The following is a 17,712-nucleotide window of genomic DNA, read 5'->3' as shown; positions in this document are numbered from 1 at the left end:
TCGCTTCAAACTCCACCTAATTTACGTATTACTAGTAGAATAATGCTATTTATCTGTGCTACTCTATGTACCCATAGACACGTTCTTCAAGTTCTATCTGTCAGCACCAAAATGATCGTTTCAATGGTAAATTGGCAAATTAACGACTTTTTGTGTGACGCGAAGGCAGCATCGGTCAGTTTCCGAAGACAGACAACAGGAAGACAATTCTCCCACTGGACACTTCATTAGGTACCCTAGGTACAGTTCAAACGTGTACACTACTATTTTTAGTATATGTTGTCATAATTTTACATTTTATATTATGACTGCGTGAACATGCTTAGTACTACATTTGCGGCTTTCATTTTATTTGCATGTACATTAGGTGTTTTGAAAGGGTTGTAGCACCACCTGCGCTTCATAAATCTCATTTCACTTTATGAAGACGACAAAAATAACACCTTTTATTCTTATTCGTGTATTACCGCGATATCGCAGTGACGCTTAGTATAAAAAAAGATACAAAACATAGTTTTAAAAAGTCCACAGAAATGCACATATAAAATGATCAAACATTGTCATGCTCAATGAAGGCACAGATAAATACAAAGTGGTATAAAAGCAGTATTTTGTGATTATTGCCTACTCGATTGTATGCTATATGAAATAAGGAATTGGTTACATTCAGTACATGCGTTTTTATGTTTGCTTCACGCTGATTTTCCAGTACAAGAAAGAAGGAACGAGCTTAAACAATGACTTGTGTCGATTAATCATGTCTATGAAAATTGGAGGCAAAATGGAGTACTTAGATGCAGCCAGGAGAGGCGCTGCTGAGTGACTGTCAACTAGCTTGTGACAAAGAACTTTACGTGCAATGATGGCATGGAAAAAGGAGTACTGACCAAGTCAAATGACATTAAACTAACGTGCGTATTACTACTTTCATCAAATTATTTTTTTTTGACCTTCACAATATTCATTTTTATAGATTATGTTTTTTGTCATCACGTATGGTAGCCTGATAGTGGTCACATCAGGTAGTTCTAGTCCAGTCGTGCCAGTTATCTCCAATAAAATTCCCTTTTTTATGATGCCAAAACAAACAACAACCCCCCCCCCCCCCAAAAAAAAAAAAATCCATCGAAAATTCCAACCATAAATCAGCGGATGAGATATGAGCTATTATGACAAGGGGTTGTACAATGTTATTACACGACCGCAAAGTCCTCCATTTAGTTTTGGTGAATCTTCTTCACAAGGATCTTACGCCTACATACAAACACAGATGTAGAAAAGTACAAAATGCTTTTAAGGCAACATATGGTCCTGAACCCAATTACCCCCTAACCCTGCCATTCATACTTGCACTCCCAGGGCTAAAAATAGTTTGTAAACATGAAGACACTTTGTCCTCTTTGAATATACCTGCTTCCTTCCTCACAAACAAGAGTCTTGTTTTAGGTGCTCACCAGTGGTCAAAGAGCGGCGTCACTGATGGTCCTGTACATTTGCAGCGAGGTCGTCTCCACCTCCTGGGCCTTGGCGTACTGCGCGCGCTCGGCCGGGCTATACCCGGCCGAGCGGCCCATTGGGCTGAACCCTGAAGTGGCGCGGCCCGTGTGGGCGAACCCCGACGAGCGAGGCGGGGCGGGGCGCCGCAGGAAGCGACCCGACGTTACCAGGTCGCCGTAGCCCTGCGCGTGCGAGAAGGCGTAGCCGGAGCGGCGGGAGCTGGTGCGGCGGATTCTGGCTCGGCGAGGAAGTGGGGGAGGTGATGCTTTGGCCTGTCGGACCTTGAACATGACCTAGGAAGAATGTTGGACACGTGAATCCAAAACATTGCTGATAAAAGGTGCGCGGCGTACCGAGCTGAATGACGGTTCGACGATTCAACTGCAGCCAAGCGCTAATCCTTGATGACAAAATTTGCTTCTTTTATGAAGGCACATTTTCGTATTCACATTCATTTCTTGTTTTGTCATCTTCTACGAAAGCGTCTTGAATTATTATTATTTTTTTTGTGTCATCATAGACGACATTTCCCACAACCAGATCGTCACAGTTTAAAAAAAAAACAAACACATTTAGGTATCCACTTTTACCTTGTCATTGATGGTGGGACGGAGGAGGATCAGTAGGAAGCGATAGGTGACGACAGGAAGGGTGCACAAAATGGAGGTGAGCACAATGGTCAGCCAGATGTTGGGCTGGCTCAGGGAGTTCCTCGCCGTGCCTACACACATCGTAAGCCACACGTTCGCATCGCTTGCCATTTGCCTTGTCAAAGTTGGAATAGGATCCAAACACAATCATTTATGATTGATCACTGTATAGCCATTTTGGGCATACCTATGAAGGGGAAGGCTGAGGGCAGCACGAGGAACAGGCCGTTGCTGTACATGGTGAAGGTGACGACGAAATACATGACCAGGCTGCCCACGACAAAGACGGTGTTGACTGCCGTCCAGTAGGACATCTCCAAACCCAGCTAGGCACGCACAGGCGTAGAGCGTAAGATGGGTAGTTGCCTTGAAAAAAGGAGGCTGAAAACTTCATACCTGGATGGTGACAGCAAACAGTAGGCAGGTCTGCGTGAGGACAGCAAAGGACTGGTAGTCGGCCACATCCCGGCCGTCGGTGCGGGCCGCCTGACTGACGGCGCCGTACGGGATGAAGAAGAGCACCAGGGAGCTGTAGCAGCTGTGCAAGGCACACTTGAAGAAGGCCGTCTTGCTGAAGTACAGGTTGAGTTGGCCCGGCACATACAGCTGAGGGTGCTGGAAGCTCCACGCGTCGTTCACGTCCTTTATTCAACGAGTGGAAGGGGATTTTTAAATCGTTTCTTGGCATACCAAGAAATTGCAGGGCTTGCTTGACGATTTGAGATGAAATTTTACCTGATCAAAGAGGCTCATTCCTAGCACAGGCAACGCTGTGTACACCAGATTGTACAGTGTAATGAACAATTCATCATACACTGTCTGAAAGGTAAAAGTCACATCAATTTAAATGTAAATAAATAAGATGTTACTAAAAGAAAAAATAAGACATTGAAATATTCTAACACACATTAAATTTCCAATAAAGGAGACACAAGAACATTTAGACTTGAAGCAGTTATAAAATGAATTTATGAAGTTATTTAAAGAACACAGAAAATTAAAATAGTACTAAATAAAATACATTAAATTGAAACAATTACAGTAATATATAAGAAATTAATTAAATCCTAAATCAAAATGAAGAATAAAAGTGAACTGATACTAAAAAAAAATAACGAGATTATTTACAATTTCAAAGAAAGCAGTTATGTTCTGGGGATCAATAAATAAAAAAGCTCGAATGGCTTCAATAATGTTCCACTAGGGTGGTGAAAGCCAATCCGCTGCCCTCGATTCTCACCTGCGCCGAAAAGCCGCAGAAGAAGGCGTACCAGAAGTGGACAAAGGTAAAGGTGAAGTTTTTGTAGAAGAAGTAGCGTAGAAACTTGCACATGCGCAGGTAGGACCAGCGGCCGTGCACCAGCAGGAGGCGCTGCAGGAAGCGAAACTGGGCAAACGAGTAGTCACTGGACAGCACCGCCTGCATGCCCTCCTGGCCCGAGATACCCACACCGATGTGCGCCACTAGAGGGCAGCACCGACAACACGTTTTAGGTTGTGTATGGTCTTTTTTTTTAAATAATCACAGCCAAAGCATAAATTCAAATAAAAAACGGCAAGCCAGTTGAAGATGAAGTTGAGATTCCGCTTACCTTTGATCATGCTGACGTCATTGGCGCCGTCGCCGATGGCCAGCGTGACGGCGCGTTTGTACATCTTGACCAGTTCCACCACCTGCGCCTTCTGCAGCGGCGTGACGCGGCAGCAGATCACCGCTTTGCACATGCACGCCGTGCGCAGGAAGTCAAGTTCCATGCTGCGTTCCAACGCGTATGCCTGCCACAACAAAAAACAAACACCACTGTAACTTTTGACTCGGGCCCAACCGATATGGAATTTCTTTTTGGCTGACGTCGATGACCATATTTAATAAATTAATAATATATATATATAAATTTTATAAATCCTTCGGTGACAGAGCCTTCTCCTGCACATCACCCCGACTCTGGAACTCTCTCCCCCAGTCTGTCTGTGACTCACCCACACTCCCCATATTTGAGTCCCGTCTAAAACCTTACCTCTTCTCCCAAGCTCATGACCTCCCCTACCCATAACTGGTTTCCTCTTAAGTTTATCCGATTGTTTCCTCCCCGTCCCCCTGCCTTCATGTATGTTTTTGCCTTGTTCCCTGTAAGCGTCTTTGGGTTTTTGAAAAGCGCTATACAAATTTAATGAATTATTATTAATATATTTGACATCATAAAACTCCGATAATCGGAACGGTTATATGCAATTTTCTTTTCTTTACAGGTTGTGATGTGTTAATAAGTAAAAATATAAAGCAACCTTGACATTCCACAAAAAGGAGTTAAGAGCTAATTTAACAGACTGCGCGATTAGCAACATGCTGATAAAAAAAAGTTTCATGGGCTGTACCAGACTGTGTCCGTTGATGACAAGGCCATATTCGCCGTTCACCGTTTCATCCGCGAGGGCCTTCACGCTTTTACCCAGAGTCCTCTCTGGCAAAAATGTGCAATCCTCAGTGGCACCTGGTTTCATGGTCTTCTGCGCATTCCTGGCACATGTGCACGAATAAATTAAAGAAAAAACACAATTAAAAATAGTAAGGGAAAAAAAAAAAAAATCGGCAACAGCTACCTGAGCTCCTGCCTCACATCCTCCGGCGAGTTGCCAGAAATGACAAAGACGTCGTTCATCTCCTCGCGCAGCAGGTTGCACGAGTAGCCGATGTTTTCCGCTGTTTCTGCAATAGGAATATTTTAATAGCGGGAAAAATATTGCTCGAGTATGCAGATAAGTGGTACGCAACTGAGGAATAAAGAATGAAACGAAATCAACTGACACAAATTGAAAAAAATAAATAAAATAAAAGAATAAAAATGAACATCACAACTAAAGAAATTCTGGAAACCATATAAAACTTATAACTCTAAAACGTCAACTAAGTTTCAGATCAATTTGGAAAAAAAACAATTTTCTTTTCAAATTAAAAAGCTGAAAGAAAAGCAACAATTGAAAACCAATGACATGTATTTAAAACTTGAATACCTTGCTTGTCGCCAGTAAGAACCCAGATGTTGATGTCGGCTTTGGACAGCTGCTCGATGGTCTGGGCTACTCCGTCCTGCAGCTTGTCTTCGATCGCCGTCGCCCCTAGCAACTGGACGGGCATACGTGACAGCTTACCGCATCGGATTCAACTTGGAGCAACTTGCCCTGGCCGCCTACCAGCAGGTCGGTCTCGATCTCCTCGTACAGCTGCTCCAGTTTGTCCTCGCGCCCTTCCAGCGCCGTGCTGGCTTCGTGGTGGCGCTGTTGCCACTGGAGGAAAAAGTCCTCGTCCAGGTCTTTGTAGGCCAGCGCCAGGGTCCGCAGGCCTTCGCCTGCAAACTCCTGCAGAGGGAAGGCACAAACGTCAATTGCGTGCGTGCGGACGGGCGGTTTCCCGTAAAGCGCGGGACGTGCTCTCACGTTGAGGTGCTCTGTGGTGACGTTTGTCAGTTTAGTGCAGGAGCCGTGCAGCCTCTCGCAGATGATGGTGTCGGCTCCTTTGCAGTACAGCGACAGCTTACCCTCGGGGCTGCGAACTGGTTTGAAGGTGAGGGAGACAAGGGAATAAAATAAATCAATCGTTTTCAAATACTTTTCTCCATTTTAGTTTCCATGAAGCACCATTCATGTATTTTCTTCCTGAATACTGGCCTTTGCATTTCTTTCGGCTTACATAACATGACTCGTGACTTTTACTAGCTACCCAATGACGCCTCCCATCGGGGCTGTCAGACATACTTCAAAAATGAAACACTGCAATTTTCCCGCTTGTTTACCGATGACGGACATCCTCTTGCGGACATTGTTGAAATCCAGGATGGCCAAGAGTTTATAAGTGCACTGCTCTCCCATTTCCACAATGGAGATGCTGTCGGGCGTCCGCGAACGGAAGACAAAGCCGAAGTTCCTGGCGGCTGTGACCAGAGCGCCCTCGTCAGGAGACTGAGCCTGGTACGAGAGCTCCCCTGCAGGTGGGAGGTTTTGTTTGTTGTTGTTTTATTCGGATTCAGTAAATGAAATAAACAACCCTGCAAAATGAGCTCACCTTCTTTCTTTTCCTCCGCCATGACGGTGTGGCAAAGCGCAAGCAGTCGGAAGAAGGCGTGGACTTCAGGGATCTCCAGCTTGACGGCCTCCACCAGCGCGTGATCGTGGAAAGTGAAGCGAGGGTCCGCCAGCGGGTTGAAGGAGAAATCCACCGTCTCGGTGTGCTGCTCACACGTACGGCATGAGAGTGGCATTTAAAAAAAAAAAAAAGAGAGATCAAGATACATAAATCATTTGACCTTTCAAATCTCACCTCATTAATTTCAAGTCTCTGGCCCATGTAGTCAAAGACATCGCCTGTGAAGGAACACCAGCGCACCACAAATGTGAATGCCACGACATTTACCACCATATCTTTTCCCCCAAAAGTCAAGTTTGCTCACCGTACGTCTTCCCGTTGATGGAGCACTTGTTGAAGGTCATGATGTTTTGCGTCAGCGTGCCCGTCTTGTCGCTGAACACGTACTTGATTTGACCCAGCTCCTCATTTAGCGTGGTGGTGCGCGCCACGGCGGGGGTGTCGCTGCGAGAGTGGTACATCTTCCGGTCCCAGTCGATGTAGAAACTGTTGCCCAGGCGGATGAACTCCACACTGGATAAAAAAAAAAAAAAAAAAAAAGGGAAGATTTTCTTGACCTCAGTGCAACTCGGAGGCTCCATTCAAAAAACGTAAATGGTCGGTGCTCCCAAAATTGCGGTCGGCCGAGAAACCCGATCAGAGTTAAGCACTTGGTCCTCACCTGACATAAAGCGAAATGGGCACCACCGTGTTGAGGATGATGACGTAGGACCAGAAGGTGAGAAAGGAGGAGAAGGCGCCATCGTGGCCGTTCTGCCTGGGCAGGAACACGGTGAATGCGGAGCCCTCGCCCAGCTCCCAGCAGTAGTTCCCGATGGCAAGGACGGTACACATGAACGCCAGGAAGCCAAAGATCTGCATGCGGGAACAGTGAGGGAGGGGGGGGGGGGTGCAAATTGTGTCAAGGACGCCGAAGAGACTGCCGATGAATCGGTCGGGCCCGCGTTTTAAGTGCTTCTTTAACTTGTTTCGTATCAAAGAAACGTGCTCACAAACAGAACGAGGACGTTCATCAGACGGTCCACGCTGGTCCTCTTGAAAGTGCTTTTGCCGCAGTTCTGCATCAGTTTGGTTTCCGGACCTAGCATGAAAAACAAGGAGATAAAAGCTGGCTTCGAGTGACAGATGATGACGTTCCTTCCGAGAAGAAGAGTCACGCCACCTGCAAAGAGCACCAGTCCGAAGCACCACTCGGTGTTCCTCAGGGTGCAACCCCGCAACAGGATCTTTTCGTTGTCCAGAGCGTACTTCTGCCCCGCAAAGGCCAGCGTCCCCGTGAAGCGGTCCAGCCGGTTGTTGGGAGGCTCGCAGAGGACTTCGCCTTTGTGACACAAACGGTTTCAGACAAATACCAACGATGTTCACTTTTTTTTCTTTTGTGTCCTACCATTGAAGTCCGCCAGCTTGCTGACATCATCACCGAGGTCCCCGGTCACCGTCAGGGCCTGGCGTACTTTCAAGTTGGTCTCGCTTAGGGAAAGGGGGGAAAAATGTTGGGCCAAAACAAAAATGGCTGTTTGTCGGCCTGTACCAGGACCAGAAGCAGGGTTTACCCGTCTAGCTCTGCTGTCTCGATGTAGACTAGGTTGAGTGGTTCACTGCTGGACAGCAGGAGGAGGTCAGCCTAAGAGACAGTTGTACAGGCATTATAAGCAGTTTGTCAAATTCAAAGCAGCACTCCAATTATTTTTGACGTCCTTGCACATGTGTCAAATCAAAGCCTCACTGTGACAAACTGGTTGTTTTCCAGCTTGATGATGTCTCCCACATGAACGTCCATCCACTTCTCGCTGCGCAGTCTGGCGGGCGGGGGGAGGGTTAGAAACAGGATGTTAAGTTTGATGACAAAACTGCATTTGTATTTCAGGAAATCAACCCAACCCAAATATGGGCGTTGGGTCGTGGTAGCTGCATTGCAGACAGGAAGTTTCCGGACTGCTTCCTGCTGTAACTCGGTTGCGAGGCTGAGCGACTTTGCTTGAGCTCATTTCAACATCAGACAAACTCCTTCACCTTCTGTGATGAGTAAGCAGCGCAACCCACTCAAAACACTCAAGCCCCCCCCCCCACACACACACAGGAATGACATTGCTGTTTTTTTTTTTTTTCAAATCCCGTTGACCTGTAAATCCATGTAAAAACAACATAAATTACAATACTTGCTTTTCATCGATGAGGACTTGGACTTTTCTGTTGTTGACGTGATTGTCATTCCGGTGGCGATTCTAGAAGCGTACACGCACAATAAAAAGTTTGATTATTTACCTGCTTTTCCGCATTCAAACTCAAGCAGCCCTTGAGTCTCTGTCTACCTGAGCTTATGTTTAAGGCATGACATCATCCTAGCTCATTTCATTGTGTCTGGAATTCCTCTAAAGGTCAAAGGTCATGAGTGTATCTTTGATGAGATCTCTCTGCACTCCTGGAGTCAAAGGTCTGAGTGTATCTCACAAAGGGAAGCGCTTGCGTGATGTAAGATCGGCACAAAAAAACGGGAATCGAGCATTTTTTTTGTGAAATCGTGGTGACGCAACTGGCCGCTTGAAGGGAATTCGGTCCGCTCCCACGCACATTTACCGTGAGTCAAATATAATAAATACCTATTTGACATGTTTACTTCAAATATAGTAATCAATTTGATTTACCTACATTTTTATATTTGAATGTTTTATTCAGGTGCACATATATTCTTCCATGATTTCTTTGGATTCTATTATCTACTGTATGCTTGCAATGGTTTGTGTTATTTTTTTTTATTGTAAGTTTTATAGTATCCCAAGAGGTGGGCGTGGCGCTTACGATGTCATCAGTGGCATCCTTGGCAGCGGTGACGGACAGCACCAGCACCAAAGGCACCACGGTGGTGAACCAGGACAGCGACGAGATCTCAGGAATCAACTGACGGACAAGAGAGAAAATGAAACCCTCCTCAAGTTCCTGCGCAATGTCAAAGAATTGGACAGCACCTGGAGCACCAGCAGGAACAGAAAGTAGGCATTAGCGATCCTCTGGAACTGCTCAAAGAGATTGAGAGGGAGGAAGGTGAAGAAGTTGTACTTGGATGTCTTGATGGCGTTCGTCTGTAGGGGGGGGGGCAAAGTACACCGCGGGGTTAGCGTCGTTAATGGAAGCTAACAAAAAAACATTCGGAAATGCATATGGAGAAAAAAACAACAACCTTGAAACTACTAGCAACGTTCAAGCAATAACGTCCTTTGTTTTTGTCTTAATCAATTAAATTCATACTTGAGCTTTTAGGGTTTATTTTAAATGTGTTTATTTTGAAAGGGGGTTCAATTAGTCATTTGAGAATTGTTCATTTTAAATGTATTCATTTTAAAACGAATAAAAACGAAGCTAAAATTAACCATTTTTGTCCAACTAAAACAGATGAAAAAAAAAAAAAAACGTGCTCTAACAACAGACTGAAATTAAACAAGAAAACACAAAGCTAATTACCATTAAAAATACAAGATGATTCCTGTCACTGTGTGACTTTTTGGAGACGTGATTATTTTTGTTTATTTCTACTGCGAGGCCGATTTCGCCTGGGTGTTTTGTGTGCGTGTGTAGAATCATAGCGCAAATATTGAAACTAGCGTAGACGCTCAGTGGCACCTGGACACTAACCATGGGGTCATGGTCCTTGGTGCTTTGCCACAAGTTTCGGGGGGCGGGGCAAATCATAACATGAACTCGTCTCTAGGTGTTGGAACACGACTGATTGACACTCACGGCATATTTAAATGAGAGGTTGTATTCCCGGTCGTTGGCCCTGAGTTTTCTCTCCAGCTCTGACATACAAGAAAAAATATCAATAAATTAAATTAGAACAATTAAATAAAAAAAACGGTTGATAAATTTTTTTTTTTTTTTTTAAATCGAGCTTACCTTGCTCATTCTTCCTGGCACAATTGAGGCCAAAGAACGACATCTTGACTTGCTTCTCTTTGCTATCTGTCCACCACCATCTTCATCATCATAAATATTGTCTGAGGAGAAGCGACAACGGTTTAGTTTAGTTTCCGCCCCCTCCAGTTGACGTTTACTAATGAACTGAATCTCTGAAAGTCACCACCACAGTCTTGACCTCACAATCACTCTGAGGCATATTTACAACGGCACTAATTAATGCATTGCGTTCTTTGGCATTTTCTCACTTGATAGCATCTGCGATTCACAATCTTTTTTTTTTTTTTTTGCATTTTTATAACCGCCAGGCAATTATCCGAGCGTGTGTGCGTGTGTGTAAGACGAGCACATGGGACCATGCTGAGTAAACACGTCCCACATGGAATGTAATTAGGAAAGTGCCAAGGAGCAAAGGAGGAAGTCAACATTGTTTCTTGCAGTTTTCAGCTCGTTGCATTAAGTTGCATCAAATTGGACTCGGCTAAATCGGATGTATTTTTGGCCATTTCGCGAGGTCATACCTGGGACTCGACTCGCTAGTCGCTAATATGAACATGTCATTCTAGACAGCCTAATTTCTTGCAAATTTATTTTCATCCTGCCCTCCAGGTGTGTCCAACTGACTTACAAAATAAAACAGTCTTCCTTTTTGAAGTTACGTCAGGCGTCAAATCATTCTTGTAAAAATCACAAGCTAATTCAGTCTCGACCGCCCTTCGAGCGTTTGGTCACCAAGGTGATGTCAGCGCGGGCGCTATAAATAGCCGCCACATGTGTTAGTCCAGGAATGCGCCTTTGGACGGGAACTCCACGCACATTTGAAAATGGTGCGTTTGCGTCTTTTAACAGAACACACACCGCGCATGAATTTCCCCTCCACATTGCCATGACAAACAGTCACTCACTGTTCACTCACTAAACTAACCGCCCAGTTTATTTTCCACAATGACGCAAGACCGACAGGAAGAAGACTTTTAAACTCAGCTCACTTTCATGTCCAAAGTTTAGTGAGGTCGTTTTAGTTCACTTGATAGTTTCATGTTTATTTATTGGTTCATCCATGGGAAGATCCAAACAATTTCTGGTTTATGAGCAAACGGACTGAAACAAAAAGCTGCTCAGCATCATTGAGATGGATGTGAGAGGTGATGCTGATGCAAAGGCAACAGTATCCCAGTGTCACATTCACCTGTAACCGGCTGAAGGGTTCAAAGGTCAAGCGGCGTGAATGGCTGTCTTGTCCGATGAATTCGTCTCTACTTTCGACGCTGAACACTGCGTCCATTGTCAGAAAATAGTGCTCACTTGATCCACCTTGTGCGTGTACAAGCACGTGTAGGCCAGCACTGTCTCGGGGCTTTTCAGCTTTTAAAATCAAAATAGATCATCAGAGGCGTTCCCGAGAAAAGGCAATATTCAGAAGAGCACACCTATTTTTTTTCCTGGCCTTTTATGAGCTTTTATTCACTCGAGTAGCATTTGCAGAGTAGAACACCATCTGGTTAGTTGGCTTGTGAGTTTGTTAGCTTGGTCTTAAAGTCAACACTGAAGCTGAAAATGATGGTGTGATTTTTTTTTTTGTGAGGGGTTAGGCTTTGTCATGGAAATAAAAAAAAATAAGTTTTGAAAAAGAAAACATTTCCTGTTTTGACTACCGTTTTTTTCCGTGTATAGTGCGCAATATTTTACTAATTTATTGTCCTAAAATCTGGGGTGCGTATTATACATGGGTACAAAGAAAAAAATTTTTAATTTTTTTTTTTTTTAATTTTTTTTTTTTTTTTTAAATAAAGTCATGGTACAACAAAACCAACAACAGGACTGACCGACAAAGTCGTGGAACAAAAAGACAGGGTGACATTACCAAAGACAGGAACAGAATGACAGTAACACATGCAATGATCCAACGGTGAGCGAGGGGCAGACAGGACTTAAATACAAAACACGTTACATCGATTGAGGTGACACAGGAAGAGCGGGGTGACACGAACAGAAACTATGGCAACCTAGACACATAGCAAAACTGGGGACGGGACATGACAAATCTCCCCCGAAATAAAACTCACCTTTCTTCTTGTTTGTTGTCAATCGCGCATCGCATTCAGCCATCCTGCCCAACACACTTAGTAAAATTCATAATTGACGACACATCGTTTGATGCGATGGTGCAATCCTCGATGGTGTGTTATTGTCAAATATTGTTTGTTTTTTAATCTCCATCGCGGACCGGACGTCATACGGAGGCCGCCATTACAGATGCGCAGAACGGTTGCGCAAGACACGTCAGCTATATAAAGAGCGAGAGTTCAGTTCTCCACCTATTAGTTTCAATTCACAGTTTAATTAGCAGTTTCAATCAGCAAATAACAAAATGCGTATTACAGGTAATATTTTATTTCACAACACTTTGCCTTGTTCCTTTCGTCTCTGCTGTTCATTTCAAACACGCTCCATACGACCGCAATGCTCTTGTATCAGACGCTCGCTCGATCACCTGCTAGTTTGCCGTCTGTCACAATGTACCCTACACAAATCCGAAACATTTATTGCGGCTCCGAGTCACGACGAGGGGCAAGTTTTGGTTTCCAAGGTTGTTTTTATTCCTCTTCAACGTATCTCCCATACAGAGCCGCCTCATTCCCCTGCGCACGGAGCGTGGTGGTGCGTTTAGGGGCAGTCGGAGAAATCAACGCCAACAAAAAAAATGACATCCAGCCTAGTTAAGACCATACCGAAGACTTTAAAAATGGGACCCATTGCCTCCCTGCGTGTGTGACGATCTTTGGGACTTAAAAAAAAAAAAAAAAAAAAAAAAAAAAAAAAAAAATTTAAAAAAATTAAAAAAAATTCATAAAAATTGGGTGCGTATTATACATGGGTACAAGCTTTTTTCCAGCATCAGCATGCCATTGTTAGGGGTGCGTACTATACATGGGGGCGCACTATACACGGAAAAAAACGGTACATTGTTGACGTGAGCCTAACCTCAGAGCACCACCTTCCTTTGAAACTGCCTGTAGTATTCTTCCATTTAACAGTGATCAGATAAGGGAGAAGTTGAATTTCCTCCATCATGTCTAATAGCAAGAGGCTTCTTTCGGAGAGAAGAAAGGAGAACGTTTATGCTTCCAGGAAAGGCTGTACTGTCCTTTGATGAAACCAACTCCCACTTTGGCTTTTGAGGAATGCTCCAGGATCTTCCCAGGCCGGCTTTTGTAATGCAAGGCTTTATCAGAGGCTCCTTGTTTTATCAAGGCAGCAAGCTAATAATAACAGCAAGCCAGCAAACGCAGCGTCTGAGAATTATTCCACCTGCTTAAGAGCAGTCCGGGCGGGTTTAGGCTTTGCGGCCACATCTGGCAACCAGAAATCCAATTTGGACATGTCGCAATCTTGCATTTATCTGCTACAGTTTGTCCTTTTCCAAAAAAAATGAAAGAAACTAATTTTGTATGCATCAAAGAAAATGTATGGACTTCTTAGACAACCTAACGTGCCCTTGACATCTGTTCCAATTTTAGTATTTGTGTTATACAGTATACATTTGGAGGACTATTTTGAGCAGGGATGTCCAAACATGTTGAGACAAAAGGAAGGAAATTGGCGGACACGTCAACTTGTGTTTTGAAAACACACTCAAAGTAGTTCAATCTGCTGTGGGTCAACAATTAGCGAGCAGTTGAGGAGATTTCAATCCAGGAAAAAAAACAACTGGCTTTTGGCAGTGACCAAGCAAAATGTTTAGTAAGATATATATATATATTTTTTTTTTTTAATAGAAAAAAAATCTGAGATTTGTATGCATCAGTGACAATCTTTGTTTTTGTAACATCAAAGTCAGATATATTTGAAAATGGTTAGGAGAATTTCGAGATCAATGAACCAAACGTAAACGTGAACGCGATTTTGTAAGCATTTAAAACAAATAAGTCTTCAACAGATAAAATATCTTTTTTTTTTTTTGAGGGAAACGTCAGCGATTGAAGACCAAAGACGGTCAGAAGATTTCGTAAACCTAACGTGCATGTTTTTCTAAGTATTTAAGACAAATTAAGAGTCTCCAACATATTACGTGTTTTTATACTTTACGACTAAGGTCGACCGGAAACTCAGGGACGCTGCACAAAGAGACATGAACAATCGAGCTCTGAATAATTCACCTGACACTTCAGGGCTCCTCTCATCTTACCCAATTAAACCCCTGACCTTTTAATTGACCTCTACGAATGAATAATAACATTCATTGATTGATAGGCGATCAAATGAAGGCCCATTTACAAACCTTTTAAGGTCAATGACAGACTATTAGGAGGTTGGAATTATGGGAACTACCAGACCAATTTTTGATTGAATTTGCTGTAGCAATGAAGACATTTTTTTTTTTTTTTTTTTTTAAATCTGCACACTGTCAAAATTTTGATTTGAAGTTTTACTCTTAGGTACATCTATATCGTGATTTTATATTTTCTTTGAGTTTGAATACTTCACGTCCAAAACAAAAAGTTCCATTTAAAAACAGATGAAAGAATGATGTCCACGTTAAGCGCAATTAGTTTTTGTTTACAACTGGACATAAGTGTAGTGGCCTCTGAAACTATAGTTTCATATTTGACCTTGTCATTTTTAATGTGCCACGTGAAAAGATGATGTTATACCACAGATGAATTAAGTCAACTCAAGGTAACTGCACGTGTCACAATCCTACTCAAGCACTTTCCCCTTAAGCCGTGGATAGAAATCTGACAGTTTTCGCCGTTAAAGAAAAGAGAAGCTGAGCTAGGCCAACTTCTTCTTCCCTCACTTCACACACTTAACGTTCAAGAGTCCAAAAATACATAGAATACCTCGTTCAAAGAGAACGAGGGGCAGGGGGGGGCAACTTACCTCGACTCCCGAGCCGACGAGTGAGTGCAGTTACTGAGGATGAAAGTAAAAGATGCCCTCTCGCTCCGAGTAGGCACAAACGATTGAATAATATTTTCCTTACTGCTACTCTCTCCGAGTTAAGCCCTCCTCTGTTTCCTCTCTTGTCGCCTCCCTCCATTGCCGAGTCGGCGCTGGCTGAGTGCGGGGCGCACTTCGAGGCGTGGCTCAACGTTCGCTGGACCAAAACGTCACGTATTTTCCCAAAGTGCCTTCTTTATATCTTTCTTTTTTTTTTAAATTAAACAATTCCCAAAATGATGCGTCATCTCATGCTGGTTTTTGTTTTTAACTCTATTCACAATTGAAAATTATAAACTATCGACTGACCAAAATTCAAATACCAACCTCAACCATATGGGGAGTGCGTCACTTGCTGGTGACAACTGGTACTGCATCCACCCCGCAGTTAAATAAGCTCCGCCCCCACTGACTGAAGGGTGAAATTTGAGTTCATTTCTGATGTTTTAAAGTGTTAAAAATATAAGCGTGTCGCAATAAAATGGGCACGATTAAAACTGCTAAAAAATAATTGACCACAAAAAAAGAATTTTAAAGAAAAAGGAAGGCCATTATATCTGAGTCAAACGTTGTTTTGGAGCTTTATAATTAAACTTTAAAATGACTGATACAAATAAATGTGTTTTTTTTTTACTGGAGATTATTTTATTTTCTGTACTATTTCTAAAGTCAAAATGTTAAATCAGTACTTTACCAGAGTACATTATTTTCACAAATACTGGTATTCCTACTTGAGCGTGAGTTGCTACTTTTCCACCTTTGTTGAAATGAAAACACTGGAAAATTTTTTAGATCCTTATTTTCCATAATTTGCAGATCGCTACATATATCAAATCAATTCTGTATTTCTCAGTACTTTTGTTTGAATGGGCTTACCGCAACATAACTTCCGACCACGTGAAGAATAACTCCACCCTTGCTTTGGGATACAAAAGTTCCTGTAGGACGGAGGAGGGCCAGTGACCTCTCATCCTCCCCCATCTTTATCTCCAGCACACGCAGTCACTTTTCATTTGAGAGCACCATGAGCAAGATGGCACCTCCGCCCGGCCAGCAGCCTTCATCCTGGTGGGCACCGCCACTAAGGCAGTGCCGTCGACAACCAAAATGTTCCCGCTGCAGGAATCACGGCTTCTTGACGAACCTGAAGGGGCACAAGCGCTTCTGCCAGTGGAAAGATTGCCAATGTGAAAAGTGTAAGCTTATAACCGAGAGGCAGAGGATCATGGCGGCTCAGGTAATTGTACACGCACACATCCTGGTCACGTTGCCTGAAGTTTCACTTGCAAGTCATTTTTTGTTCCAGGTTGCCTTGAAGAGAGCGCAGGTTCAGGACGAGGAGGAGGGCATCTGCAAACTGGTAAAGCAGCCCAGGTCGGAGTCTGTGGTGAAAAGCAAAGAAGAGGCCCGCCGCCCCTCGGCGGCCCAAGGACGATCCCTGACACTGACGGCCGATTCTTCTCCTCTGCTGTCTGCCAAAGGTAAGGCGACAATCTCCATCAAACATTTATGAACTACGCAGGCAATATTTTGGAGATATCAGATGTGTCAAAGATATGCGGCTAATTTGAAAGGGGACAGTTTTAAAGGCCTGCAGTTTCAGTTGCTCGTACTTTATATCACGTTGCTGTCGATTTTTCCTGATCTATTTTTAAAAAGACCAACATTAAACCTGAAGAAATTCAATTACGCAAAATTAATCAGAAGACTGTGTGCAGAATGTTTGGCGCAAATAGAAACAATGTTATAAAAAAGAAAAGTTGAGCATGTTATCAACAGTGGATCACTTTGTTACATTTTTGGCTCCGTATTTGTCCTTGGCCGAGCGAGGTAAATTATTATTGCCACACATTTCGTGATAAATACAGCATGTAATAAGTGCCCACTTGTTGCTATAGTGTGCACTCTGGTATCTGAGAACTTAACTTTAGGAGGTGCACTGCATGACAGGTCGAGGCCGTTTCCCCCGCCACAGGAGCGGAAACAAAAAGGAGGCGAGCACACATCGCTTCCGCGATGTTGAGTGATGTGCCGACGTTTATGAATAATGTCATATGTTGAATGAGAGAACAATATGGCCTTGGCGATAAGGCAAAAGTGTGATGAGAATGGGAGAAAAGTCACTTGCTCCACCAGCGAGCGCACAAGTGGCCTTTAGAGGGCGCTGTTGACTTTGGCGAGGGAGACACGGCTGTAGTTTCTTGGCAAGACAAAAAAAAAACCTTCGATAATTTGTCACTTTATAGAATTAAGATAGAATAATGATAACACATTCACAAGTAACGCAATACATAATGCAAATTTATTAGTACTACGTTGATTACAATACGGTAAAAAGTAAGAAAGCGTCTTGGTGGGTCGAAGGTTGTCCTCAATTAAATGGTTGATAATGTCATCCAAACATTTAAGCATTAAGTAAACATTTAGTAAATCGTTGACATAGATTTATAGCTATTTTTTTTGTTACTATGCTGACAGCCAGCGAGAGGGAGCTGCTTCTTTTGTTTTGTGCTTGTTGTGTTGTTTTGTGCATTTATTTTTGTATTATTAGGCTGCTGGTAATCATAA

At 43.3% G+C, this 17,712-nt stretch overlaps 2 protein-coding genes across 5 annotated transcripts; one reads left to right on the top strand and one right to left on the bottom strand.

Moving 5' to 3' along the window:
• Window positions 1-418: 418 nt before the first annotated feature.
• Window positions 419-15,266, bottom strand: LOC133154382 (probable phospholipid-transporting ATPase IM). 4 transcript variants are annotated; one of them, XM_061279038.1, is made up of 28 exons: window positions 15,085-15,265; window positions 10,180-10,280; window positions 10,024-10,082; window positions 9,255-9,368; window positions 9,088-9,186; window positions 8,452-8,513; window positions 8,015-8,087; window positions 7,842-7,912; window positions 7,676-7,758; window positions 7,451-7,609; window positions 7,281-7,369; window positions 6,950-7,143; window positions 6,593-6,801; window positions 6,463-6,506; window positions 6,208-6,373; window positions 5,939-6,127; window positions 5,583-5,698; window positions 5,340-5,504; window positions 5,160-5,271; window positions 4,749-4,854; window positions 4,524-4,665; window positions 3,740-3,923; window positions 3,388-3,611; window positions 2,883-2,966; window positions 2,544-2,789; window positions 2,335-2,473; window positions 2,088-2,218; window positions 419-1,790 (listed from the first exon to the last, which is right to left on the bottom strand). In XM_061279038.1, exons 2-28 carry the CDS (start codon window positions 10,220-10,222, stop codon window positions 1,461-1,463), a joined length of 3,633 nt encoding a protein of 1,210 aa, XP_061135022.1. In that variant the 5' UTR covers window positions 10,223-10,280; window positions 15,085-15,265; the 3' UTR covers window positions 419-1,460. The 4 variants fall into 4 exon arrangements, 3 of the variants coding, with proteins under 3 accessions (XP_061135022.1, XP_061135023.1, XP_061135024.1); XM_061279039.1 differs by lacking the exons at window positions 10,180-10,280; window positions 15,085-15,265 and having other exon boundaries at window positions 9,919-10,061; XM_061279040.1 differs by lacking the exons at window positions 8,452-8,513; window positions 9,088-9,186; window positions 9,255-9,368; ... (1 more) ...; window positions 10,180-10,280; window positions 15,085-15,265 and adding an exon at window positions 8,170-8,389.
• Window positions 15,267-16,177: 911 nt separating this feature from the next.
• On the top strand, window positions 16,178-16,657 carry dmrt1 (doublesex and mab-3 related transcription factor 1). Its single transcript, XM_061278424.1, has 2 exons — window positions 16,178-16,381; window positions 16,451-16,657. Exons 1-2 carry the CDS (start codon window positions 16,178-16,180, stop codon window positions 16,655-16,657), a joined length of 411 nt encoding a protein of 136 aa, XP_061134408.1.
• Window positions 16,658-17,712: the final 1,055 nt, after the last annotated feature.

This window comes from Syngnathus typhle, linkage group LG5 (genome assembly GCF_033458585.1).
Source record: "Syngnathus typhle isolate RoL2023-S1 ecotype Sweden linkage group LG5, RoL_Styp_1.0, whole genome shotgun sequence".
Taxonomy (NCBI): domain Eukaryota; kingdom Metazoa; phylum Chordata; class Actinopteri; order Syngnathiformes; family Syngnathidae; genus Syngnathus; species Syngnathus typhle.
The sequence above is the reverse complement of the archived record's forward strand: the minus strand, read 5'-3'. Positions and strand labels throughout refer to the sequence as shown.

Excerpts from the sequence above, each read along its gene's own strand:
- dmrt1 (XM_061278424.1), top strand. The coding sequence starts at position 16,178 with ATGGCACCTCCGCCCGGCCAGCAGCCTTCATCCTGGTGGGCACCGCCA. Across the intron at positions 16,382-16,450 it reads AGAGGATCATGGCGGCTCAG|GTTGCCTTGAAGAGAGCGCA; the intron begins GTAATTGTACAC and ends TTTTTGTTCCAG.
- LOC133154382 (XM_061279038.1), bottom strand. The coding sequence starts at position 10,222 with ATGTCGTTCTTTGGCCTCAATTGTGCCAGGAAGAATGAGCAAG. Across the intron at positions 10,083-10,179 it reads TGCCAGGAAGAATGAGCAAG|AGCTGGAGAGAAAACTCAGG; the intron begins GTAAGCTCGATT and ends CTTGTATGTCAG. Across the intron at positions 5,505-5,582 it reads TCACCACAGAGCACCTCAAC|GAGTTTGCAGGCGAAGGCCT; the intron begins GTGAGAGCACGT and ends TTCCCTCTGCAG.